This window comes from Andrographis paniculata, unplaced genomic scaffold (genome assembly GCF_009805555.1).
Source record: "Andrographis paniculata isolate CXL003 unplaced genomic scaffold, ASM980555v1 Contig95END, whole genome shotgun sequence".
In the NCBI taxonomy this organism is placed as follows: domain Eukaryota; kingdom Viridiplantae; phylum Streptophyta; class Magnoliopsida; order Lamiales; family Acanthaceae; genus Andrographis; species Andrographis paniculata.
Window position 1 is genome coordinate 1,811,937 of NW_026137634.1, and position 26,467 is coordinate 1,838,403.

At 32.8% G+C, this 26,467-nt stretch overlaps 4 protein-coding genes across 4 annotated transcripts; 2 read left to right on the forward strand and 2 right to left on the reverse strand.

Annotated features, from left to right (window-relative positions):
- The first annotated feature begins 1,865 nt into the window (after positions 1-1,865).
- On the forward strand, positions 1,866-10,832 carry LOC127243302 (protein ROOT HAIR DEFECTIVE 3-like). The gene is made up of 23 exons (XM_051263255.1): positions 1,866-2,057; positions 3,018-3,167; positions 3,427-3,493; positions 3,571-3,673; positions 4,011-4,081; positions 4,173-4,236; positions 4,310-4,375; positions 4,471-4,518; positions 4,620-4,682; positions 4,782-4,838; positions 5,022-5,180; positions 5,268-5,336; positions 5,424-5,515; positions 6,041-6,119; positions 7,091-7,256; positions 7,698-7,822; positions 8,109-8,371; positions 8,487-8,583; positions 8,685-8,843; positions 9,484-9,588; positions 9,754-9,848; positions 9,997-10,093; positions 10,284-10,832. Exons 1-23 carry the CDS (start codon positions 2,054-2,056, stop codon positions 10,518-10,520), a joined length of 2,436 nt encoding a protein of 811 aa, XP_051119212.1. The 5' UTR covers positions 1,866-2,053; the 3' UTR covers positions 10,521-10,832.
- Positions 10,833-11,627: 795 nt separating this feature from the next.
- LOC127243303 (uncharacterized) lies at positions 11,628-13,396 on the forward strand. The gene is made up of 3 exons (XM_051263256.1): positions 11,628-11,847; positions 12,788-12,990; positions 13,301-13,396. The coding sequence occupies exons 1-3, from the start codon at positions 11,785-11,787 to the stop codon at positions 13,365-13,367; spliced, it is 333 nt and encodes a 110-aa protein (XP_051119213.1). The 5' UTR covers positions 11,628-11,784; the 3' UTR covers positions 13,368-13,396.
- A 639-nt stretch (positions 13,397-14,035) lies between these two features.
- On the reverse strand, positions 14,036-15,779 carry LOC127243304 (inorganic pyrophosphatase 2-like). The gene is made up of 4 exons (XM_051263257.1): positions 15,490-15,779; positions 14,873-14,994; positions 14,575-14,776; positions 14,036-14,489 (listed from the first exon to the last, which is right to left on the reverse strand). The coding sequence occupies exons 1-4, from the start codon at positions 15,640-15,642 to the stop codon at positions 14,118-14,120; spliced, it is 849 nt and encodes a 282-aa protein (XP_051119214.1). The 5' UTR covers positions 15,643-15,779; the 3' UTR covers positions 14,036-14,117.
- Positions 15,780-17,904: 2,125 nt separating this feature from the next.
- Positions 17,905-20,439, reverse strand: LOC127243575 (protein indeterminate-domain 7-like). The gene is made up of 4 exons (XM_051263661.1): positions 20,367-20,439; positions 19,824-20,226; positions 18,122-18,513; positions 17,905-18,041 (listed from the first exon to the last, which is right to left on the reverse strand). The coding sequence occupies exons 1-4, from the start codon at positions 20,437-20,439 to the stop codon at positions 17,905-17,907; spliced, it is 1,005 nt and encodes a 334-aa protein (XP_051119618.1).
- Positions 20,440-26,467: the final 6,028 nt, after the last annotated feature.

Sequence of the window (26,467 nt, forward strand, 5' to 3'; positions counted from 1 at the left end):
ATGCATAATCAAATTGTTGACAAGCAAAGCACAATAATTTTATATTGGGTAAACTGTTTTTTTTAGTCCCGTAAATGGATTCCTTTATCATTTTAGTCCCGTAAGTGGAACTTGTCGCAAACTAGTCCCATATATGAAAAATTTTCGCTGTTTTAGTTCTCCGGCGCCGGAGACGCCCGCGTGGCTCGCCGGAGGTGACATGTCCGTCAGATCAACGACACCTGGCGGACACGTGGATTTATTATTTTTTTTTTAATTTTTTTTAATTGGACCAAATAAAAAAAATAAAAAAATGCAAATAAAATTTAAAATAAATTAAAAAAAATTTTAAAAAAAAATTTAATAAATGAAATAAAAAAATATAAAATTCACATGTCCGCCACGTGTCGGACACCTGGACACGTCACCTCCGACGAGCCACGCGGGCGTCTCCGGCGCCGGATGACTAAAACAGCAAAAAAATTTCACTTACAAGGGGGTTCGATTACGGAAAAAAAAAAAAAACAGTTTAACTTTCTATATTTCACTTGTGAAAATTGTTATAATAGATACTATTTTTAAAGGCCAAGAACATTGTTATCATACTTGAAAGCAATATCCATTAGTGTTCGCCGGTCATTCGTATTGTCTCTCCGATCGCCGTCTAAATAACCTACAAGAGATGAAAACAGAACATGTGAAAATCACAAATACGTTCGGAGTATTTATTTGGCTACTTGTAAATGAAATTATATTGGAACATCTTGAAACCTACTTACTAAACCAGGTAAAGTATTAAAATTTTCTTATTAGCAACTTGTATTAAATTAGTCAGAAGGATCATCTTTTTTACTTTTTGACATCTTTGTAACTATTTCAATTGGAGTTCATGTTTAATTGTTCATGTAAATGAATTTTTTTAAAGATTTTGTTGTATATTCGTTTTGAGACAAAAAAAAAAAAAAAAAAAAAAAATCATCTTAATCTTGATGTAATTCAATACTCAAAAATTAAGTAACGAAACCAAAATTGATCATTTCAAAGTTCTATATAGTGAATCTTTTGAAGTCTTCAATCAGTTTGATATTATTATTTACAATGGTTAAATAATTATCATACAAACTTTTGGTATTTGCTTGAGATCATAAATGATTTTTTTTAAGTTGTTTATATATATATATATATTTAGTATTCTTCTATACAAACACTGAAAGTTCGTTGACAAACAATTCTTTTTCACCAATAAATTTAATTAGGTTTGAATTCGAAGCACAAACTTAGGTTCAAACTCTAGATATTTTTAGATTTTATATACTATATATATTCTTAATATTGTAACTTATTTTGTCAGATCTAATTTATTTACTATTACATTGGACCAAAATTTAAGCGGAGCATATTCCAATAATAAAAACTACAAATTCACATATTATTAAAAAAATAAAAATATTTTCACTACTTGATCTATAAAGACTTCACGCTATTGATTTTATTAGTAGAATTGTCATTGCAAATATTTTACCATGGCTAAAAGTGCATACACTTAAACATATTTAATAATAGTCCGTAAGGGATGGTTAAAACATCCAGCTGTACGTAATTTGTCTTGTCTTGTCGGACCTATTTGCAAGATATTAAATTCAATTGTATTTATCAATGTAGATAACAACTGCGAAATTAGTTATAAAAAAACATATATTTAATAATATGTTTACATATGAATATTAAAAACAATATATACATTTAAAAATACAAAATTATCGCACTCATTCTAATTAATTTACAAAAAAAGAAAAAAAACACGCACACACACCTACCTAATCAAAAGTTCAAAGAAAATAAATAAATAAATTAAAAGATAAAGTAAAAACCCTGTATATTCGATCCTCGTGATGCTGCATCAAACATCGTGCGTGTGATTCGTCGACTGTCGTACTTTTTTCAAAGACCCAGCATTTATACACGCGGCGCGCCATTCTACATCAACTACGTACCAAGAACCAACCCAGATCATCCGATTCTTTTCCGATCTCCCGATTGCTGGAATCAACCGTCGGCCGATCGCGTTGCACGCATGGGTACATCTCCGATCCGGTTTTCTTTGAGCTAATTGTGCGATTTTCCCGTGCTTGAATCTTTTGTTGTTGGTGGTGTTATTATCCGACGGCAATTGGTAAATCAGTTGGTTGGGGGCATAATTAATTTCGTGCTTGTGTGTTATTGAATGATCTCTAGCACCTGCAAATTGGCTTAAGTTTGGGTTTCTTCATGTTTGGAGACATTGCATCAATCTGTTATAATGGCTTCTTTGTGATTTTAATAGACTGTGAATAAGTTGTCTGTTGGATGGAGTTGTTGGAGCGCATGCATGGTGCTTTATTATAGATAAGGCTAAGATAGGAGTTTTGGGAAAGTGAAATGATTTGATTTGATATAAATAGGTGTTTTAATGCGAGTAAATAAGTTTTTATTATAATAGTTTAAATAAGCAATAGTTATTTGATGTAATCCTTTTTTTTTTTTGTTTTTTTTTTTTTTTTAAAGTTATTGTTTACAAATAGTGTCAAAACTTAAAAAAATGTATGTAAACAGAGCCTACACATTTCTTAATTTTTCTTGAAATTTGATGAAGATTTTCTAAGTTTGTTGCCGGATGGCAGGCAGAAAGAAGACATATGGTATGCGGTTTGTTCTATCAAGTTTCTACTGACATAGATTTAACTCTTAGCCTTCTACTGAACTTGCTTTTGATCAAAGTTCTTATTATGTTCAGATGCCCTTTATTAGTATAAAAACACCTATGAGGGTGCACATTTCTGGCTTTTCTTGTTTTGAATGCTCGGTTAATTTAGTTCTACTGTCTACTGTGTATATTTAGTCTTATTTAGCCCTTTGATTCATCTCTTGATATGGTGCTAAACATGAGCTGTCATTGGTGAACCTAATTTTGCTTGTTTGTAATGGAATGTATATATATATATATATATTTAGGGAATTTGCTGTATGATGCTAATGCAACTGATATTTTATATATCCAGATGTTAAAGACCCTTGTTGTTCCACCCATCTCATTGATGGGGATGGCACTTTCAATGTTGTTGGCGTTGAGAATTTCATGAAGGAAGTCAGGCTCGGTGAATGTGGGCTTTCTTATGCTGTTGTAGCTATCATGGGCCCTCAGAGTAGTGGTATAAAATTTGGATGGCTAACCCAATAATATTTCTTTTGAACCAGAATCTCCATGCATGGTGGAATCCTCCATTTAGCTTGCTCAAGCTCGTCTATTGGTTTATACACCTTATGTAACAGCTTATGAAATTGGAGTTTTGAAAATTGCAGACTAAATTTATTAGCCAATCAATAACAGTATTTGTTTTGTGCCAAAAACCTTTGTCAACCACCATCAAGTAGTTTGTATGAATACCTTCTCTTCAATGCTTTTGACAGGGAAGAGTACGTTGTTGAATAATCTCTTTGGTACTAATTTCAGAGAGATGGATGCTTTTAGGGGGAGGTATGCTGTTCCTAATTTCATTGTACTTTCCTTTGCATATGTGATTGATAGAATACTGAACATCTGAATTTTATTAGGTCTCAAACCACAAAGGGCATATGGCTGGCACACTGTGTTGGAATTGAACCTTGTACTCTTGTAATGGATTTAGAGGGTACTGATGGAAGAGAAAGAGGAGAGGTGTAATAGGATTTCTACTAATGGACTCATTGCTTTAATATTATTTTTTATTCCTTGGTTGTGTATGAACGCTGTTATTCTCTGCAATAAAGGTTTTCTTTAGAGTTTTTATGTGTGCTGTTCAGCTTCTGTTTTCTTTAACCCAACTTAATTTCTTTTGTTGTTCTTGTGATGTTTGCAAATTTTGAAATGGTATTTCTGATGTTAGCTTTCTTTCTATCATACATGGGATCTAGATTTATGGAAGAATACCTTGCTTTCTGTTGCTTGATATTTTTGCCATTTCATCATCGTTCTTGAAGCATCAACAATATGATATCTATCGTGCTTCTTTCAGGATGATACTACATTTGAAAAGCAGAGTGCTCTTTTTGCCCTTGCTGTTTCTGATATAGTGCTGATAAATATGTAAGATAGTTTAATTCCAATGATCTGATTCTTGTGAAGTTGATTGATTTCTGTATTCTGATTCTTCTCTTGAAAAAAATGTCTTCTTCAGGTGGTGCCATGATATTGGACGTGAACAGGCTGCAAACAAACCTCTTTTAAAAACTGTATTTCAGGTAACACACGACAGTGCTCTGTGTGTGGGTTTTTTGGCTGACGGGATTACTTATTTATCTTTGTTATGACAAGGTCATGTTGAGATTATTCAGTCCTCGCAAGACTACTTTGATGTTTGTTATTCGTGATAAAACACGGGTATGTTCTATATGGTGCTTTTTGATACTTTACATATGTATTTATTAAACTTAATAACTATTGGGCCATGCTTGTTTAATCTTGTATTGGTGCAGACACCTTTAGAAAACTTGGAGCCAGTTTTAAGGGAAGATATTAATAAGGTACATCATATGCCGGTTATTATGTTTAATTTCTTTTATGGATCTAATTGCAAGTGTTTTAACATTTCTCCTGAATTTTTCATTGCCTACCCTCATTGAAGATATGGGATTCTGTTCCTAAGCCGCAAGCTCACAAGGAAACTCAATTAAGTGAATTTTTCAATGTAAGGTCAACAAATGTTACAACTTACAATTATCCAATGTGTCAGTCTGCACGCGGTATATTGTTTGTAGTATTTCTGTTCTAAATGACTGAATTGCAGGTAGAAGTTGTGGCCCTATCAAGTTATGAAGAGAAGGAAGAACAATTCAAAGAACAGGTACAATCTCTTGTTTCAATTCTTCAATTTTGTACTTATTTCCATTTTTATGACTCACCTTGCATTGGAACTCTTTCCATTCTTTTAACGTGGATGGATTTGATACTGTGGAGAACTGTGCATTCCCTTGGAAGAGCAGATAAGAAATCCTACATTTGATTATTGGTTTGTGGTTCTTTGAAGGTGGCTAGTCTAAGACAAAGATTTTTTAATTCAATTGCACCTGGTGGGCTTGCTGGGGATAGGAGCGGTGTAGTCCCTGCGTCAGGCTTTTCGTTCAGTGCACAAGAAATATGGAAGGTCATTAAGGAGAATAAGGACCTTGATCTTCCTGCACACAAGGTTTTCAACTAATTTGTTCTGTTCAATATTATCAGTAAATTGTTGATGAAATCTTGTTGCTGAAATATGTTTTGTTAATTGGTATAGGTCATGGTTGCTACTGTACGCTGTGAAGAGATTGCTAATGAAAAGTTTTCTTCTTTTAGTGCAAATGAGGTACTTATTTGATTATAGGATGAAGAGTTTGTAGAAACTAATGTTTCTGAAAGCTTTTGAATTGTTATCTACTCCATGCATATGTAGGAATGGTGTCAAATTGAAGAGACTGTACAATCTGAACCCGTGCTTGGGTTTGGGAAAAAGCTCACATCCATTCTTGATGTTTGTCTATCAGGGTAACTCTTTATATGGCTCAGAAGTAAATACCTAATTAAATATGCAATGTAGTTGATTTTTGTGCCTATTGAATAATTTGCTATGTTTCTGTAAACTCTGTTTTTCATGCAATTGGCTATGAAAATAACCACTGTAAAAAATGTTGAAAATTTGAATGTTTTATGGACAAACCAACAAACTTTATCATGGACTTTCAAAACTGATTCTTTTATCCTAGCTATTTTAGTGGCTGGCTTACCTAGATAATTTGAATTCTATGCTTGTTGATGCTAAATTTTGAAAGCTGAAATATCTCTTTCGCTTCTCTATATTCATTTGTGTAAGTGAAATCATTTTTAAGATTTTTTTTTTTTTTTTTTTTTGTTATAAGGAACATAGAAATGTTATTGCTTCATTTGACAAGAATTTTGCCATTATGCGGTGAAATAATTTGTTGTGAACTAATTATGTTTATTTGGCGAGAGAACTTGAGTTCTAGTTTCTGATACGTGCAATCATATGATTTTTTTTCTACCCTATAATAGGTATGATGCAGAGGCAACATATTTTGATGAGGGCGTTAGATCTTCGAAGCGAAAACAGTTGGAGGAGAAACTTTTGCAAGTAAATATCCTTTAGCTTCATACACTTGCACGGAACACTGTAGCACCGACCCATTCCAGCTTGCCCCTCCCCCTTATTTTTGGGATGGGTTTGAGATATGATTAAATGAGAAATGTTCTATAATTTAAGGCAATGCATTTTGTGATTCGTGCCTAAGTGTATGTTGTAGAAAGTGATCATGAGTTGCTTTAGTTTTCAGATGGTATGCTTTGTGAGATTTTTTCATTCTCATAAGCTGTAGAATGAAACCTACTATTCTACTTATATATAAGTATATTTTATGAAAATTCATCAGGCTGTATATACATATGCTAGACCAACACCACTAGTTACAATTGTTCGTGGTCATCATTCTTGCAAAAAAAAACAATAAAATTTTGTTCCAGTCGAATGTTCCTGTAATATAAATGCCAAAGCTATTAGCTTTTCTCTCAGCAGCTTAATAATTGTAAAAAGCAGGGATCTAAAAATGCTCTTATGTCTGTGAAAATAGTTGATGTGTACTGCTGTCTCTGTCTCTGTCTCTGTTTATGTTTTGTTTTTTATAACTGATGTGATTTTAGCATGTGGGTGTTCTCAGTACCTGTCTCTGATTGCAATTGTTTGCTGTGAAATGTGGGAAATGACGATATGATATACTTGTAATTATTATGTTTTATTCTACACACGCACAATTGAACAGGATTTAGAAAATCCACCCATTTATATTTGTTCATGAATTGAGAAATGTAGTTTGGTACTTTGGTGAGATAAGCTGAACAGCGACAACATTTTCAAACAAGAGATAAATATGAGTTTAATATATAGTTATTTTATTTCCTTTTCTCGGGTGTTGCAGTGGTGCATTGAGACTGATACAATCTATGTGCATGTTTATTGTCTGCCATTTACTTCTGTTTCTTGGATCCCTTTTTATTACTATTTATAGATTTTTTAATTTTAATTTTTTAATTTGTTTTTCATGGTATTAGCTTATCCAACCAGCACACCAATCCATGTTGGGACACATTCGCTCTGGAACCTTTGGTAGATTTAAAGAAGCATTTGACAGCGCCTTGACTGGGGGAAAAGGGTTTACTGAGGCTGCATGTGATTGCACTGAACTCTTCATGGCTCAGTTTGATCAAGCATCTGCAGGTGCAGTTGTGTCTTCTTTCCCATCATATAAATCTATAATCTTGTAAGGTATCTGAAATCAATTTCGACATGAATCATCTTCAAGAGCATTTCAATGAGGCACACTAGAGTTAGTGTTAGTTGTGATTCAAAATCTCAAGGGGTGCTCTTTTGGAGTTTGATTTTGATTTTTGTTTGAATAGGATTTGGATGTGATGTTTTGTGATTGTAAATATTGTATATTTATAGGGAATTGTAATGTTTGTATGATAAAAAATTGAAATCGAACTCCAAAAGACCAGAGCAACTTTTTGGTCTGTAAAGTCATGTTGCAGTAGCATTTTACTGTAGAGGATGAGGAAATACTTGATCATCAATACCAACTAATTCTTAACGATCAATGCATGGAATATTATGGTGATGTTGCAAGCATCATTTGATGGTTAATTTTTTTGACTGTAGATGCGGACATCAAACAGGCGAATTGGGACACTTCTAAAGTAAGAGATAAGCTTAGACGAGATCTAGATGAGCATATTGCTGCAGTTCGTGCTGCCAAGCTTTCTGAGCTTACAGCCATGTATGAGGTACAGTCGAACAGATACTACTACCAACTCAATCTTGAGACTTGTCTGCTTGTAAGATTGTACCTGAAATTGATCTTCTGTAAGAACTAAGAACACATCTATGCAATTGAGAGTTAAGAAATATATTAATTAGATTTGGGGGGTGTGCTGTAGCATCTTACCTAAAAGACGGGGTAGTTCTGTTATTGGGGTATTTGGTTGCACAGATGATGATACTATGATGAATAATGACCTTCTGTTTTATGTTTTTATACAATCATTTTCTTACAATTAATTTTATGGGCAGAAAAAATTGTCTGATGCATTAGCTGGACCTGTAGAGGCTTTGTTAGATGAAGCTAATGATGATACATGGCCAGCAATAAGGAAACTTCTACACCGTGAAACTCGAGTGGCTGTTAGTGGGTTTTCTGATGCTCTTTCTGGTTTTGAGATGGATGATGTAACAAAAGAAAAAATGATTTCAAGGTTGGAAGAATATGCGCGAGGAGTGGTAGAAGCAAAAACGAGAGAAGAGGCTGGAAGAGTTTTGCTCCGTATGAAAGACAGGTGCTTATGTTGTTTTTTGTTATCAAAGCTGTATAGATAATATATATGCACTTCCGAAGCTCTGCATATTTAATTTTTTGTGACTAATGTGAATTGACTGGGCTGTTGTTTGCAGGTTTTCTACATTGTTCAGTCGTGATTCTGATTCAATGCCACGTGTCTGGACTGGGAACGAAGACATTCGTGCCATTACAAAAACTGCTCGCTCTTCTGTATGATATTCTTTTGTGCAATGGTTTCTTATTCCAATTGTTATTATTATTATTTTATTAAGTTTAATATTATTCATTTCTTTATATTTCCTGTGGTGAAGTCTTTGAAGCTACTTTCTGTTATGGCTGTGGTCCGCCTGGATGACGTTGCTGATTCTGTAGAGAATAAATTGGCCCTTTCTCTTATTGATCCTAAAAGTGGTGCAGCTAGCAATAGGGGCATTTCAGGGGACCCGCTTGCTTCAAGCAGTTGGGATGAGGTAATAGCTAATCTTCTATACCTCTATTTAAATAAAAAAAAAAAACTTTTGTGGAATCAGCATTACCTTTGTGGCTTTTGCAACTCATTGCCAAATTACCATGTTAATGTATCTCAGTGTTACCTATTCGGTCTTCATGACTCATCGTCTAATTTTGCAGAGTGGCGGTAATGGAATTTTATCTTTGCATATGTCCTGTTCCTCTTGGAAAAACTACTTAACAATTGCATGACCAATACTATCTGTTAGTTAGTTAAACTTAAATACAGTCATATACTCTTTATATGTTCTTTGTAATCGGCAATCATTTTATAGTTATTAGTAATGGAGTTTTAGCTTATTTAGATGAAGGGAAGTTTTCCTTTCTTGAGATATTAATTTTATACTTATCTGTTGCACATGTTAAATGGCTCCAATGGTTGTTGTCTCCTTGGATTCAACTGTTCAGTAAAATCAGGCCTTTTCATGTATCGGCTTTTAGTTGGAGAAGATTGAAGTTTTTTATCTATAAAATATTTTCGCCTCATGGACTTGAAGTTCTATGAGATCATCAGAACCTCAAATAATTCTACAATGCAATTATCTTTGCTATACATGGTCACATTGCACTCATACTTGGTATGCTAATCTAAATTCCCAGATCCCGTCATCAAAAACCTTGCTTACGCCAGTGCAATGTAAATCTTTGTGGAGGCAATTTCAAACAGAGACTGAGTATACTGTTAGTCAAGCCATTGCTGCTCAGGTAAAATTACACGAATGCTTCTGAATCCCTTTTGTTTGTTTCATTCTACGTTTTTTGTATTGATCCATAAGTCGTAGTATTCATTTATTAATTAAAGTAGATCTAATTATTTGCTGCTGTATCGTAATGATTATTGAAGTTGTCGTACATTTCAACTTTCTTCAGGAGGCCAGCAGACGAAACAACAACTGGCTGCCTCCTCCATGGGCAATTGTCGCGTTACTTGTTTTGGGTTTTAACGAATTTATGACCCTTTTGAGGTAATCTATTGTTTCTTCAAGCAGGGAGTGACATTTATCATTTAATTTCTTGGAAGAGGCCATCGATAATTTAGTTGAAATATGTTGAGGGGTTGATGTATCTGCTTATCATTTAATTTCTTGTTTCTTCTTTTTGTCCTTACGACAGAAATCCTTTGCTATTGGGCGTCATTTTTATCGGTTTTCTTCTTGTAAAAGCCCTCTGGGTGCAATTAGATATCTCCGGTGAATTTCGCAATGGAGCTGTAAGTAAACCACACAGAGACATATTTACCGGCTTAACTGCATTTGTTTCTATTCTGGTCTTTCGAGGTTTTTACAGTTTTCGGACCACAGTTGCATTCATTTTCCAATTATTTGAAACCAAATTCTCTCTAACTTCTTTAAATCATTTTGTTGACATCTGATCTTCATATCGCTTTCCTGTGCCTGCAGCTACCCGGGATCCTATCAATCTCCACCAAATTCCTACCTACCGTGATGAACCTTCTTCGAAAACTAGCGGAGGAAGGACAAAGTCGTGCGACCACCAGTCCTCCAGCTCAAGCAAGAACCTCACAAAGCGGTACAAACGACTACTCTGACATGTCATCCAGCGCGTCGTCTGCAATAACTTCTTCAGAGAACGGTACAGACTACTCCAGCCCCTCGACTAAATCTAAATCACAGTAAACCACCGGTTTGCGGTTCGACAATAGTCCACTACTCCTGATTCTTTGAAGCAAAAGACCTCACCTGACTTATGGTTTTCTGGGATTAATATCTTCTATGTATTACTCTGTTTATTGCCACATTAAAAGTTGCCATTTTTTCCCCTGTAGTCCTAATTTATCTATCTATCAGGGATTTTGCTTGCCTGGCCTGTGATTGTCGTGATAATTTTATTTTAAATAATATTTTGATATAATATTTTTGTAAAAACAAATAACAAATTTTCGTTGCATATTGTTCGAATTGAATAGTGAAAAAGATTGGTTTGAGGAAGTAACCAGCCAAAATGAACACAAATTTTCATTTTTAAATTTGGCTCATTTTTAAAATGAACACAAGTTTTGTGACGCGGGGTTTATTTAGATAGAATTTTTTGGAGATTTTTGAAAATTTTGAAGTTTGGAAAAAATAAAAAATTAAATATTTGATTTGATATTTTATGAGAAAAAAAATGTATTTGATGTGATTGTTTTTTTAAAAATGAATAGTACCAAAAGAGTGAATAGAGTAGTGATCTTTTATTTGAGTTTAATTCCAAATAAATTTCTAAGTAATTATTTTTAATGTTAAAAATTTAGGGTGTTTTTCATTGGGCTAGCTTGATAAAAATTATTTTGAATTTGGTATTAAAGCACACCATACCTGAGGTCTCATTCGATTTTGACATTTTTGCATTTCACTAAGTAAAAATTAAAGGTGCTTTGATATTAGTATAATATTTTCTCCTTCAATTTATAATTGTTTTAAAGTATATTTACACTAATTTTTAAGTAATTTTTTTTTTAATTTTTATAAATTGACAAATCTATCCTTCATGATAAAATAGATATTACATGTAGTAAATAAATGAAGGATAAAAAAGTAAAATTTATGTTTAAAAAGAAAATAAAATAATAGTTATTGGACGTTCCACGTAAGGACGTTAGTTTGTGTAAATGATATTTTGAATTGGGATGAAAAATATATAATAAGCTATCCTCCAATCTCATAAATTGGGAGTCTATTTAAAAATGGTCCATTAAAACAACGGCCCAATTAATGTCCACAAAAGGCCCAGGAGGAGCCCAGCAGGTGTTCGTCGTCGTTTGAAGGCGGATGCGTTGTGGAATATCCGTTGAAAACCGTTTCATTTCTCACCGAGGATTTCAGCTCGATTCTAGGAGGCAATTGGAGCTGCAAACTTCGCGTGTACAAGAAGATTATAATTATATATGTCTACTCATCTATGCGAATGTGTATATGCATTGAAGAAGCCGAGAAGGTGAATCGCCAGAATTTAGGGCTTCAGGCAATTTGCTTTGCTACGCTGCATTTTGTTGTCAACGAATTAGCTATGAATCGTGACTGCAGATTTTGTCATTTTTCCTCTTTCATTTCGGTTTGGATTCGGTTGTCCTATTTTTTGTTATTCATTTTTAACCAGATCGATGCTGGGATTACATCCATTTTTAACCCTTGTAAATAGTATTGCTAACGTGCATCTAATTTGTGATTTCTTTTTTCTTTTTTTTTTTTTTTTGTAGAGGTATTGTGTTTTTGTTCATTGATTGAATATATCAAGTTGTGTGTTTGAATTTGAGCCTGCTTCTGAATTGGCAGTTTGAATTATTGTATTCTTTTGTGATATATGCTGTTAGTTCCTTAGCTTCCTCTCAAATTTCTTGTGCTTTTTGTCTTATAGTCTGCAATTTAGAGATTGCGACATTGTTGCTTCATGAAAAGAATAGAAAAGCATTCTTCTTAACTTTCTTCAGTTGTTTTAATTATTAGTTTCTTGCTTTCATGACTTTTTCTTGCTTGACAGACCTTGCTACTGAAGCAGAAATTTTGAGGCTAAAACCATATGTGATTCTTATTTCTTTCTTATGTAAGCTTGATCATGTGTTTTTGTATGGTTAAATCTTTTCGTTATTTCTTGTGAGTTGTATTTGATGCGCGTCCAGATTTTGTCTCACTCGATATTTGATCAATGCTCTATCCATCGTCTTAATTTGTTTACTTCCGTTGTACTTAATGTTGAACCTGGTATACTAGATGAAAAATCTATAGCATCGTAAGCCCTGCCTGGATCGACTGCTTGAAGCTTACTAGATGTCAAGAAGATAGCTTGGAGTCAAAATTCAATATTTTATAAGCTGTCAAATTTGTATACATATTGTTTTGAACAATGTTGCTCTAATCGCCTGTGTCATTCAGTTTTCATTTTAATAGGATGCGTGTTGCTGCAGGTGATCTTGATCAGTGCACATCATCATGTCGGTAAAACCAACAGTTGTGTTGAGAGCCATACTCGTTGGGGGAGTCGCAGCCTTCGCCAAAATTGGAGGAGCAATGAAAGCTGCAGGCGGAGCAAAGATTGGCGCTGCAGCAGCGGCCATGACAGCAGCAGCAACAGCAACAGCTGCTGTTTCCGGATCCAAACAAGATCCAAGTAATGCGCCTCCACAATCTTCTGAATGACACTTTATGTTGAAATTTACAAATCTTCTCTTCTATTTCATGCCTAATTTTCTGTAACAACATTACACGAAATGTAGCTTAATCTTAGTAGGTTGTAGAAATTGTTTTGTTTCTTAGGTAACTCAGGACAAACAATGGAACATCTGCCCTGTAAATACAAATTCTATTTGTCTAGATTTGAATCCACTTGTTCAGATAAAGACAATACACTGAAGCATGAGGTGTTAAATTTGTTTTTTCGGTATTATGTATATAAGACACTTCTCTACCCCTCTTTTCAGTTGTCTCTATATGTTATATACATGGTTGGATATGTGTACTGAAAGACAAAAGAGGTATTTTATTTGACTTGTCAGATTATGATTCATTAAATTAATGGTAGAATCATTTTGTAGCTTAGTGTCTTATGACAAAAGATTACATTCTCCATAATCTTTCTCAGAATAGTGAAAGGTTGCTTTGTTGTTTGTTTGGTTTGAGTTTAAATAGTATTTTGATAGAATATTTAGTGAGAGTATATAGTTTAAATGTGTTTGAAATCAAAACCAAACAAATAATTGTTGTGATGTTTTTTAAAAAATTTACTGTTGATAAATAGAAGGTAAATTGATTTGAAAATAGACAGAGCCTTGTGTTTTCTTAGCAACTTTGAAAATGTTATTAAAATATTTGGGTGTGTTTGTTTTGTATTTTCAGTTTAAGGTGTTTTCTGATATGAGGTAGAATTATTGATTTTTGTGAGGAGATATAATATATATTATATGGATGTATGTATACATTATATTTTTTTTTTTATAATATTAATCGAGAATTGTTTCGAGAAAAGGTATTTAGGTGAACAAACCCTTTGTTTTTGTTGTTTTTTAAATGTTATAGAGAACTATGCCTATTGAAAATGATACACATTGAAATAAACAATCTTGAAATGCTTCTATAACTTAATTATGTTTACATGGGTTTTATTGGTTGTGAAGCATTCTTGGATTCAAATTAGTTCATAAGACTGATTACATTAATAAGGAAACTACCCCCACCCCACCCCTCCCCTCCCTCCCCTTAATCTGTTTTCTTGACTTGCAACAGCTTTTTACACTGCTACTAGTGTCCAACTTTGAGGGCCGGTAGGGGTAAGGCATCGGGGACTGCTGTTGCTGCCGTCCCCAACATGCAATCAGCCGCTGCTGGCAGCAATTGAATCGAGCTTGAATTTTTGCTCATCGTTTCATCTATAAGTCGAAGCAGTGTGCTGTTCAGCTCTTCCCCGTCCGTCCATTCGTGAACTTGCGCGTGCACAAGTTCACGATTTTGGCTTATCAAATCCCACACAGGGAATCCCTTTCTGGGCATCATAAAATCGCCGACCTTCAGCTTTAGGCTCGGGCAAAAGTCCCCTTTCCCATCGCCAAGGTATATCACTGTTCCCTTGCCCTCTTTCATCATACTTGCTTGGATTCTTTCTATGATTCTACCCTGTGAAAGTATAGATTTGTCGATGAATCACTTGAAAGATGGAACATTCTAAGATAGATCGATCGATAGATAGATACATACATACCTTGCACATGTTAGGAGGGCATAGATTACAACCATGGGGACAAGAGTCGAAATCTACGTAGGGACATATATGCAGCCTGTCTTCTCTGTCTATGTAGGCGGGATTCGTGTGGATCTCTGAGAAACATTCTTTTATGCCTACATGTTCGAGTATTGTCTCTATGAACACCGTGTTTGCGTCGCTAACTATCCTTAGATCACACCTTTAAAAACCATAGTCAGTATTAGCAAAGATGCCTACTTTCATATTTACGTACGTAAAAGGATATTTTGGTATTTATATATGCAATGCTACGTACCCGCGAGAATAGGCATATTTGATTGCTGAGACGATCTTGGGATGAATAGCAACCCTTCTTAGAGCCTCTTTAATATCTTCTGTGCTTTTCCCTTGTTCATGCACTTCTTTCATCATCCTATCCTGTATTATATATACATATATATATATAATTCAATGAAAATAAAATAATACCAATATAGATAATTATCATACTGAGTTTGGGGGTGGAGGGGGGGGGGTGGGAATATGAGTTTATTTCTATAAGTTCGATGTCATTTTTTTTTAATTAAAAAATATTGATTACTAGAGCAAACCAATAAAATTACATAAATTTTATTATTTTAAACAAAAATAAAAATAAAATACAAAACTGGAAGATAAAATTATTAGAAATAAATAAATATATTTTTTATTTTTTAAATTACAAAAAACACATTTTGGGGGCTCCCTACCCCTATATGGTTCCGTTCATGATAAAAATACCAATATATCAAAAATGCCAAAATGCAAAAAATAATGACTTACTAGTACATTTATAAGCCATATATATTTTCAATATTTTTTTCGACATGATATAAACTAGAAACTACATTTTCAATAATTTTTTTCCGACCATAAGAAAATGAAGGAGGATACCATCAATGAATTCCACGGCATGGTGGCAAGAAGTTGGCTGAAGGCGGCGGTGACGCCGAGCTCCTCCACGACCCAATCGTCGCTGTCCGGCTCGATGATCGTCCGGTCGAAGTCCAAAACCACCACAATCCCTCTTCCTGCTAAAGACTCCATTTTTAATAACTATAATTTTTTTTCTGCAATTCTGAAATGTAATTTCTTCTTCTGGCTTGTCTATATATATATATAGAGAGAGAGAGAGAGAGAGGGAGAGAGATAGAGAGAGAGAGGATGTTTAGGGTAGAGGTGAGGAATATGGAATGGAATAAACTCCGGCGGCATATATATGTGTGTACGTAGAGTTTTAAATCGAATTCTTTTGCTGGCTGCCATTACTATTGTGGTGGATTCTCTTGAGATATGCTGAGCCGTTGGATTAGGGTCTTGAGATTGATCCAACGGTCGGCTTTTTTTGTGGTTAAAAATCGTGGGTATGAAATTCCCGGAATAATTAGAGAGAATATTCTGCTGATGGATTATTTAATTTATAAATTACTAATAATAATTGTGGAGGTCTGTTAGGAATTCCACTTTGGATGTTAAGCCTAATTTGGAATAGTTTGCTTTTTTCCCTTTCAAACCATAACACTAGCTCTTGTTTTTTTTTTTTCTTTTTAAATAATTGTATTTATTTATTTTATTATTATACTCCCTCGGTCCCGTTACAAAGTTGCCAGTACTTGACATTAAAAATATCTTTATATTTGAATAATAAGAGACTATGAACATATTTTGTCTTTTTTTTTTTTTTTTTTTTTTCTTGATTTGGACTACGTCTTATATAATAATTATATTTAAAGATCAACATTCAAAAAGTCAATGGCAACCTTGCAGTAGGATAGTAGGATGGAGAGAGTATAATTTTTATGATTTTTTTTTTTTTAAGGTAGAATATTATTCAAATACAAAATAAAAATAAACATACAAAGAAAATAATATTTTAGAATTTCTCTTCACAATGGTTTAATGTGTTATCAAAAGAAGTTTGTTTGATTTTTATTTCACTTCGATATTTTGATTTAAATTTTAATTTAAATATTATTTTGATATAATATTTTTATTAAAAAATCATATATTTTATTAAAAATATGCATATTCAATGATGGTGATTTGTGTTTAAATTAAAAAATAAACACACAAATATGTATGTATTTAAAAATTTAATAGCAGATTATTTTACTACATATATATATATTTTTTTAATTTAATTTTGAACACGTGCATATTGTTCTTAATTTATAATATTTCTAACTATAAAAACCCCTACAATATAGACCAAAATTAAAAACTCATTCAATACGCACACACACAAATATAAAAACAATTTCCAACAATTTAGAAGTCTTTTTCATTTAAGAGCGTGTTCAATTGAGATGTTATATTGATTTTTTTTGGATTTAGAAAAATATGTGAATTTAAAAAATTAATAAACTTTATACAGAGTTTGATTGATTTGTTTTATTAATTTATTATATGAATTTTTGATAAGATTATCTTTTTTGATTTATATAGATTTTATTATAGAATTGGTTGATTATATTTATTGATTTATATGAATTCTAATACAATTAGCTAGTAGAATTTTAGAATATTGTCTTTATGGATTTTCATAAAATCCGATGATATAATTATTAATATTGATGCAAATACATATTAAACACATATATAAAAAAAGGTTTAGGAATTCAAAATTTTTAACAAAAACACCAAATGTAACTAAATAAATAAATAATATATTTCATCTTTATAAAACATATCGGCACATTGCATATAAAAAAGTCAACTAAAGCAATTTCTAACACATAAATATTTTGCATGTATAAATTCACGATTATTCACATAATATATTATAATATTAGTAAATTTATAGGTGAATAATTGTGAAATTTTGAATAATGTATAAATATTATATATGTGAATTTTTTCAAATAATATTTATAAAAAATCATGTCTTATGAAATATGAAGTGAACAAATTCAAAATGTTCATTAGATTAAACAAATAATTAATGTCTGTAATGATTTAAAGATACTTATAAATTACAATGTATTTTTTTTTTAAACACATGAATATTTAATTTTATATATTCAATGCCTATTCCATCAAAAAATAAACTCAGTATCTCAATTCATAGCATCATCATTTTCTAACAACTTCAATTAATTATCGGCCATAAAATTATTCAACGAAAATTTATAAAAAGTTATATAAAAACAGTGTCCCTTCCCTTGAGCACGAATCGTGCAATTTTCGTATAAAAACTCAAACTTGCTTCAAACTTAAATATCCATTTGTAATGGTTCAATTCGTTCTTCCTCGAACATCTTTTCGTTCAATTTGCAATAAAATAATTAAATTTACGACAAAAAAATTTAGTCACATCGACCCCAGAAAGTCCCTTGTGACCATATCCTCTCCAGTGCCATCTGCTCCTCCACCGCCGCCACTGTCACCACCGGAGATCCCGCCACCAAAACCATTGTTGTTTTCCATTCTCGACAGCATGTCGAGCTCTGTAATTTCCAAAAAACTAAGAGTTAGAACACAAATAAAAAAAATTAGGTTAAGGTTAGGGTTAGGGTTTAATTAGTACCTAGTGATGCACGTCGATTTTCACAGTAAGGGGATGAAATATTCAGGCCAAAAACATTCGAGACCATTCGATTGTAATTGCCCATGGGCATTGTGCCTGATTGTCCGGCAGCCGGAAATGGCAGTGAGGGAGGCCGGAATGGGAACAATGTAGGCTGGAGGTTGCTATGGTCACGATTCCTCGAGAAATTCTGAAGGACTCCCGAATAAGACGATGATGAGGCCTGTTGAAGGTGCGCCGTGATCGGTGGAAACTGTAGTTCTTGTGGCTCCTGTTTAATCTGGGGTCTTCTTGCTGTGATCGGGTGGTGCTGAGAGCCATTGGCAATTGGCGTAGAAGAAGAAGCTTCTTGAACCACACAAAATACCTTGTGGGCGTTGTAAATATCTTTCCTGAAATATGATCTCATAAAATCTTCATTCGTTAGAATCATGAAGAAAAAAAAATCTATGACAACGAGCGTTGTATGAATGCACGTGTATCGTACGCTTCATTGTATTACTACATTTGATGTTCGAATCACATGGGCTTTGCGTTTCTATGCGTATAAGTTATTTGTGCGAAAATGTTCATACATAAAAACATTTACTCTCTAAGTTTCTATATATATCTTGTACACTAATATCAATATATTCATATATTACATGCATATTGACCATGGCTATTGTACATGCACATAAAATATATACAACTACTTCATCACTCGCTTATTTATTAAACACCACCAACATAATAGGCGTGTATACATTATACATTTATATAAGTATGTGATATACGTACTAGAAGTATATATCTCAAAATGCATTATATATATTAAACGCATGTGATATATACAATTTATATAAGTACATGATAAGCTAGGCATGTGTATCTTAGGCACTCATACAAGCACATCTATACACTAAGTACTAGTACACCATGCGCTTGTATAAATACATAGATACACCATGCGTATACGCATTACCCACATACATAAATCCCTACAAACATAACACATAAATTCCTACCGTCTTGCTCAATTAAACCAATGAACCCTAACAATAAACAAAATTAAACAATATAACAATCTAACAAAAAAAAAAAAAAAAAACCTCAAACAAAATAAAATTGACAAAGCACGTGCGCATTTCGCACATTTTAAAATTTCTACATACGATAACACATAAACACACTTAATCACATTCAACAAAATCAAAAAAACCCCAACAATGAATTTGAACCAAAAAAATAAAAAAATAACTATCTAACAAAAAACTCAAACAATATGAAATCACCGTTGCACGCATAGATAAATCCCTAACAAACATAAAACATACACACCTTCAATCAAGTTCAATCAAACCAAAATCCCCCAAGAAACTCAACAAAAATAGTCTTAACAATCTAACACAAAACACATATAATATAGAATCGCCACAATATAGAGTCGCCATGCACGTGCGCATTATGCACATACATTAATCATACAATATAAATCATAAACACCTTCAATCCTATTCAAACAAATAAAAAAGGCTCAACAATAAACTCAAACAAAAAAGAATAATATAACAACAACCCAACAAAAAACTTAGATGACATAAAATTTCCAGGTGCGTGCGCGTAGTGCGCACGCATAAATCGCTACACATGCAACATAAACACATTCAATCGAACAAAAAAACCCAAAGAACACGAACAAAAACACTATAGAATCACGCACCTTACAAACCGGCTTCCACAGCCGCAGTAGTACTCTTTTGTCCCACACTTCTTGCTGTGAGCTTTCCAATCAGACTCCACGGCGTACTTCTTCGAGCACTTGGTGCAGTTCCACCTCTTCTCGCAGTGCTTCCGCCGGTAATGTTTCCTGATCCCGGTCAAGTCCCCCAGCGCCCTTGCCGGATTGTGGTGCACACAGCTAGTCTCCGGGCAAATGTACACCTTCTTCGGCGCCTGTGCCGCCGCTGTCTCTCTCCTCTCCAATCTGGCCGGAAGATTGTGAGCTCTTTTATGCAGCTGTAGATTCTGATCTCTCTGAAAAGCTTTGTTGCAGATCTCGCAGACGTATTGATTAGTCGCGAATAGAGTTCTTGGCGACAACGCCACCACTTCTGCATTAGAATCTGATAAGGAAACCAAACAATGAAACTGTTATTACATTACTGAGATTTTAATTGATTAACTAATTGAGTTTCTTGTTAACAATTAGGGCAATTGTATATATTTAGGAATTAGGGTTTTTGTGCAGATTGTCGAGTTTGACCTGGGTGGGTTTTCTTTCGCCTCACCACGGCCGCGGATTGATTATCTTGGGGAGCTGTATTCAAATTTGACATGATTAATTTTGAAATCACTCAAAAACACAGAAAAAAGGTTGCTTTTATGTTCTTCGATTTTTCTTCACACAAGGATGGAGCAAAGATGAGAGATTGGGGGAGGGTATGAATTAGGGTTTGAGTGTGGGGGAAGAAGGAGAACAATTGGTGGTCTGGTCTCTCTCCCTCTCTGGTGCAGATTCGTAGTGATAAAAGGGGCGAGCTGTGATAAAAAGGTGGGTGGAATTGAAGAGGAGGGTGCAGTTAGTTGGGAAGTGGAGAATTGGAAGTTAGTATCGTCTTGGTCCTGAAATTAGGTTTATTTGTCTGATGGTTTTTAATAATCTTTATGTTGTTGTTATCTCGATCTGCGCAATGGTGGTTATGGCAGCATTCGTCTGTTATCTGTGTACTTCTGGTCGAACTTTGGAATCATCGAAGTTGTTTCATTTCTGAAAAGACAACTGTTTCTACTTTGAGTTAATAATTATTTCTGACACTATAGTTTTATTTTTATTTTTTGGGTATTATTTTATTTATTTTTTTACAAAAATGTGTCAGGTCATATAAAATATTATTATTCGTACAATATTGTTGTTATAAGATTTGCTGTGACTATATATATATATATATGATATTTTGGCTTTATATATATTTTTTCTGTCAAAAAAAAAAATAATAAAAAATATTCCTTTCATAAAAAGACTTAGTGGCACAAGGATATACTTGTCACCTCCGAGGTGACGTGTTGAAATTGCTGACACTTAAAATTCCGAATTTTTAGTGAATGTAATATTTTTAATTAAGTAATCTATATTGCAACTAGTATTATAAGTTTCGAAAATTAAAAACGAAGAAAATAATCAGTGTTATGACTTTAAAAAATTATAAAATTTTATTATAAATTAATATACATATTTTAATTTAAAAAGTGTGAAATTTTCGAAGCCATTCTAATACTTATTATTAGTATTGGAAGTTTTCAAATATATTTAAATAATTAAAATAAATTTTGTATTGTATAGTAATATTGAGTGTGATTGTTTTGCGATTTGAATTTGAAGTGTTTTCGATATTATGTATGAAAACATTATTATCGTTAATACAAACAAATATTTATGTAAATATCTTTATGTATATTATATTTTTAAATATCATTAATTGAGAGCTACTATTTGTTTAAAAACCTACCCATTATTATTTTTTATAATAATATATAATTATCTAAATTAAAATAATACATCAATTAATTAAAAAATGTCACTTTTTTTTTTTTATACCTTTTTGTTCTTCTCCATACTCATTTTCTTCTTCCTCCTTCGATGCTCACCCGTCTTCATCATCGAAAATAAAAAATATAACGACAAAAACAGGCCCAAAATAACCTAATCCATATCAATCATCATCCTTCACACTTGTAAGAGTCACCATGGCTCTGATAAGAAGGAATTCGGATATTCAATCTAAAACCAATTGGTGATAAGTGGAGTGGTATTTCATCTTTATATACCAGGGGAAATCCCACACATTTAGCAATGCGGGACAATATTCAACAATTTAGACCCTACTTTGTACATGCACCAGAGTAATGAAGCCTTTGACATGCTATTAGACCGCTCGTGAATTTTGATGGACACCCTTATTATTAATTTTTTTAATATAAAATTAATATTATTTAATTGTTTATTTTTTCTAAGAGTTTGTCTATTTTATTATCAATAAAAATATATTATTATATATTTTTTTTTCATAAAATATTATATTAAAATATATTTTTTTTAAAAAAACTTAAATGTAAATAAAAACAAACAAATTTTAATATATATGTTTTATATTATACATATATTTATAAAATTTGTATTATATATAAATAAATATATATATTTTTTAAAAATTTATCCCTAAAAAGCCCAAAATTTTGAGGTCGTGGGCGTGGCCTCGGGTGGCCCATAGTTAGGGCCGGCCTTCCATATATATATATATATATGTTTTATTCTCTCGCAATTTGAAAATTAATTTTGGGTACAAATAATCAAATTTTTTATAATGACCACTATCAAAATAGTCGAGTATATTTTTATTAAAACTCATGAGTTGAATATATTTTTATTAAAATATAAATTCAAAATATTTTAGTGTATATATATATTTTTTATTTTTAATCATGTACTTGTATCATATTGTGCCAAAACTCATCAAAATTTTGAATTTGCTTAATTTTGATTTGAAATTGATTTTTTATATTAGTTGTTTGAGTTTTAATTCAAATAATATTTGAATGTATATTTCGAGAAAAAATAATGCATTTTCAGAAATTAATATTTGAACTATATTAATTTATATTTGAAATTGAAAACAAACTAAATCAGTTTCATTTAGATTTTTTTTAAATTAAAAAAATGTCTAAAACATAGAATTAAACTCAAAACTCATTCAAACCGCTATATATTTATCTTTATTTTTAATCAATAACATATTATTACAATATTGTATTACATATTGTGTTTACTTATTTTCACTAAAAGAAATATCATATTCAAATTTTTATTATCAATTTAAATATTTTATTATTTGAAAAACATTTTCTAGAAAAAAAGCACATAAAGATATAGAAAGTTATTTCCAACCATTTAGAAGGCATTTTCGTTTGACGGTTTAATTAATATAACTGATGGTTGGAATGATCGATCGTACACAAAAGAGTACAAAAATGTTGATTATTTAATTAGGTAAATTATTAATGCCTAGAATTGCTTTGAGATATTTATTGACATGAGTTACACAATACTTTTTAAACAAATAAATATTTAATATATTCAATGCCTATCGATCTATATAAAATCATTTCAAAACTTCAACTTCCATCGATGGTAATTTAACGCAATAAAAAACAAACAAAGGTAATACGTAAAATTTGTCCCTTCCCTTGAGCACCAATTCGTGCATTTCCATATCAAATCTCAAACATGCAATAAACTAAAAAGTCCATCTGTAACGGTCAGATCGTTCTTCCTCAAACATCTTTATGTCGAATTTACAATAATATAATTGAATTTACAACAAAAGATCCGTTAAATTGACCCCAAGAAGTCCCTCGTCACAATATCCTCCCATCCCCATCTGCTCCTCCACTGCCGCCACCAAAACCAGTATTGTTTTCCATTCCTGACATCATGTCGAGCTCTGTAATTTCAAAAAAGGAAAATGGGTTAGAACAGACAGACAAGAAATCATGTTTCCTCCAACTCGAGCAATCATGTTTCCAACAATTTTAGGTTTCCTTTCATCAACACATGCTCGACAAGAAAAGACATGCACCTCCTCCCTCGGGTAGACAGACATACCCGTTGTATTAAGCAACAGCCATTCTTTGATGCTGTCCCGATGAAATCGATGCCCACATTCGAGTGTTCCGACATCTTCTGCAGCTTTATAATCCTCCCGGCATAACTGCAAGGCTCTTGCTCAGCTTAACCAGCTCTCCCATTCACATATTTGTACCTTCATACAGGCCATTATCGTTTCTTCGCTTAGTCCCGTGCACACATTTCTGATGCGCTCTTCCAGTCAATTCCACACATATTACATCTGCCTGGAGAGTAGCTGCGCGCACCACAATCTGGCGAGGGTGTTGGGGGACTTGAACAGGATCAAGAAGCATGACCGGAAGAAACATTGCGAAAAGAGGTCAGAGTGCACCAAGTGCTCGAAGAAGTACACCGTGAAGTCGGATTGGAACGTGCACTGCAAGACTTTCGAGATGAAGGAGTACTACTGCAGCTTCAGAAACCGGTTTACCAGGTGATTTTATGCGTTTTTTTTTTTTTTTTTTAATTATGTGTTCGTTGTTAGTGTTTTTTGTTTGGATTGAACGTGATTATAGGAATTTATACATGTGAATAGTGCGCACGCACCTGGAAATTTTATATGGTTTGAGTTCTTTGCTGTTGGATTCTTATGTATATCTTACATGCTTATGTAAACACATCAATAACTTATTTAAGCACTAAATATACCGTCTACGTAAATACGTTGACATACAACATTATACACATACGTAAAATCCCTACAAACATAACACATAAATGCTAAAATCATATTTAATTATGTCAATAAATCCTAACAATAAACTCAAACAAAACAACATAACAACCTAACAAAAAACTCTAACAAAATAAAATTGCCAAAGTGCGTGCGCATCACGGACATTCATAATCCCTACACATGTAACACATAAACACATTTAATCGCACTCAATTGAAAGAAAGAAAAATCTGACATTGAATTGGAACATAAAAATATAATTGCATAACAAAGAATCTAAATACATTCTTCAATCAAACCAAACAAAAAAACCCACAATGAACTCAAACAAAATCAATATAACCAACCAACAAAGAACTCAAACAAAATAAAATCTTAAGAGGCGTGGGCATCATGGGCACACACAAATTCCTACAAACATAAAACCTAAACACCTTCAATCCAGTTCAATCAAACCAAAATAATAACCCTAACAATACTCTGAACAAAACCATTAATATAACCTCGTATCAAATTTAAAGAACTCAAATAATAGTTAATATCCAGATGCGTGCGCATTACTCGCACACATAAATCCCTACACAAGCATTTTCAATAATCTAATAATAAAGCACCCATGCTGAGTAGATAATAAAATAAAACAAATAATCTTTCACCTCAGAGAAATCATGAAATCATTCTATCCCACATGCACAAAGAGGAAGCACCATGCTTCCTCCAACTCGAGCAATCATATTTCCAACAATTTTAGGTTTCCTTTCAACACAAACTCGACAAGAAAAGAAATACACCTCCTCGCACAGGTAGACAAACCCGTTCTTTTAAGCAAAAACCATTCTTTGATACTGTCCCGATGATATTGATGCCCACATTCGAGTGATCCGACATCTTCTGCAGCTTTATAATCCTCCCGGCATATACTGCAAGGCTCTTGCTCAGCTTGACCAGCTATCCCATGCACATATTTGTGTTGCTTCTACGGGCCATTATCGTTTCTTCGCTTAGTCCCGTGCACACATTTCCGATGCGCTCCTCCAGTGCCAACAATTCCACACATTACTTCTGCCTGCACCACAGTCAGGTGAGGGCGTTGGGGGACTTGACCGGGATCAAGAAGCACAACCGGCAGAAGCATTGCGAGAAGAGGTGGGAGTGCAGTGCTCGAATAAGTACGCCGTGAAGTTGGAATATTTCTCTTCACACTCAGTGTGGAGCAATTGTGGGAAATTGGGAGAGGGTATAAATTAGGGTTTGAATGTTGGAGAAAAATGAAAAATTGAAGGTCTAAATGTTAGGTGGTCTGGTCTAGTTCAGATTAGAGCGATAAAAGGAGCCAACTGTGAGAATATGTAGAAATGAACAAATTGGCGGATGGAATTGACCAAGAAGGTAAGAGGTGTAGAATTGAAGTTACTTAAATTCTTAAAATTAGGTCTGTGTGTTTGTTGTTTATTAATAATCTATTGTTATCATCTTTGAAATTATGACAGGTTCTGTACGTAATTCTGTTCTGTTTTGTCCTCTTTGATCTTTGGAATCATCGAACTTGTTTATTTTCAGAAGAAGACAATAATTCTGATTTTGGGCTAACAATCATTTCTGACACCCAACTGTTTTACTTTTATTTCTTTATTGTATTTATATTCTTGGTAGAATATTTGTAAGATGTGTCATTGCAGATAAAATATTATTATTGGTATGATATTATTTTTATAAGATTTGATCCGTCAGTGATATTTTTACTGTACGTATTTAAATATATTCTATAAATATTTTATATTATTAAATATATTCAGTCTAAATTGTCTAATAAAAATAATGCTTCATTGGTCTATTATTTTTATTTATCTATTCACTTTGTCATTTTGTTATGTCCATAAAAAATTTATTCATTTATTTAGTAATTATCCTTATCACTTAAATATAAATATTGTTGCATTTTATATAATATTATAAAAAAATGTCAAAAAATTAATTTAGGGGTAAAAAATGCTTATTATCCTTC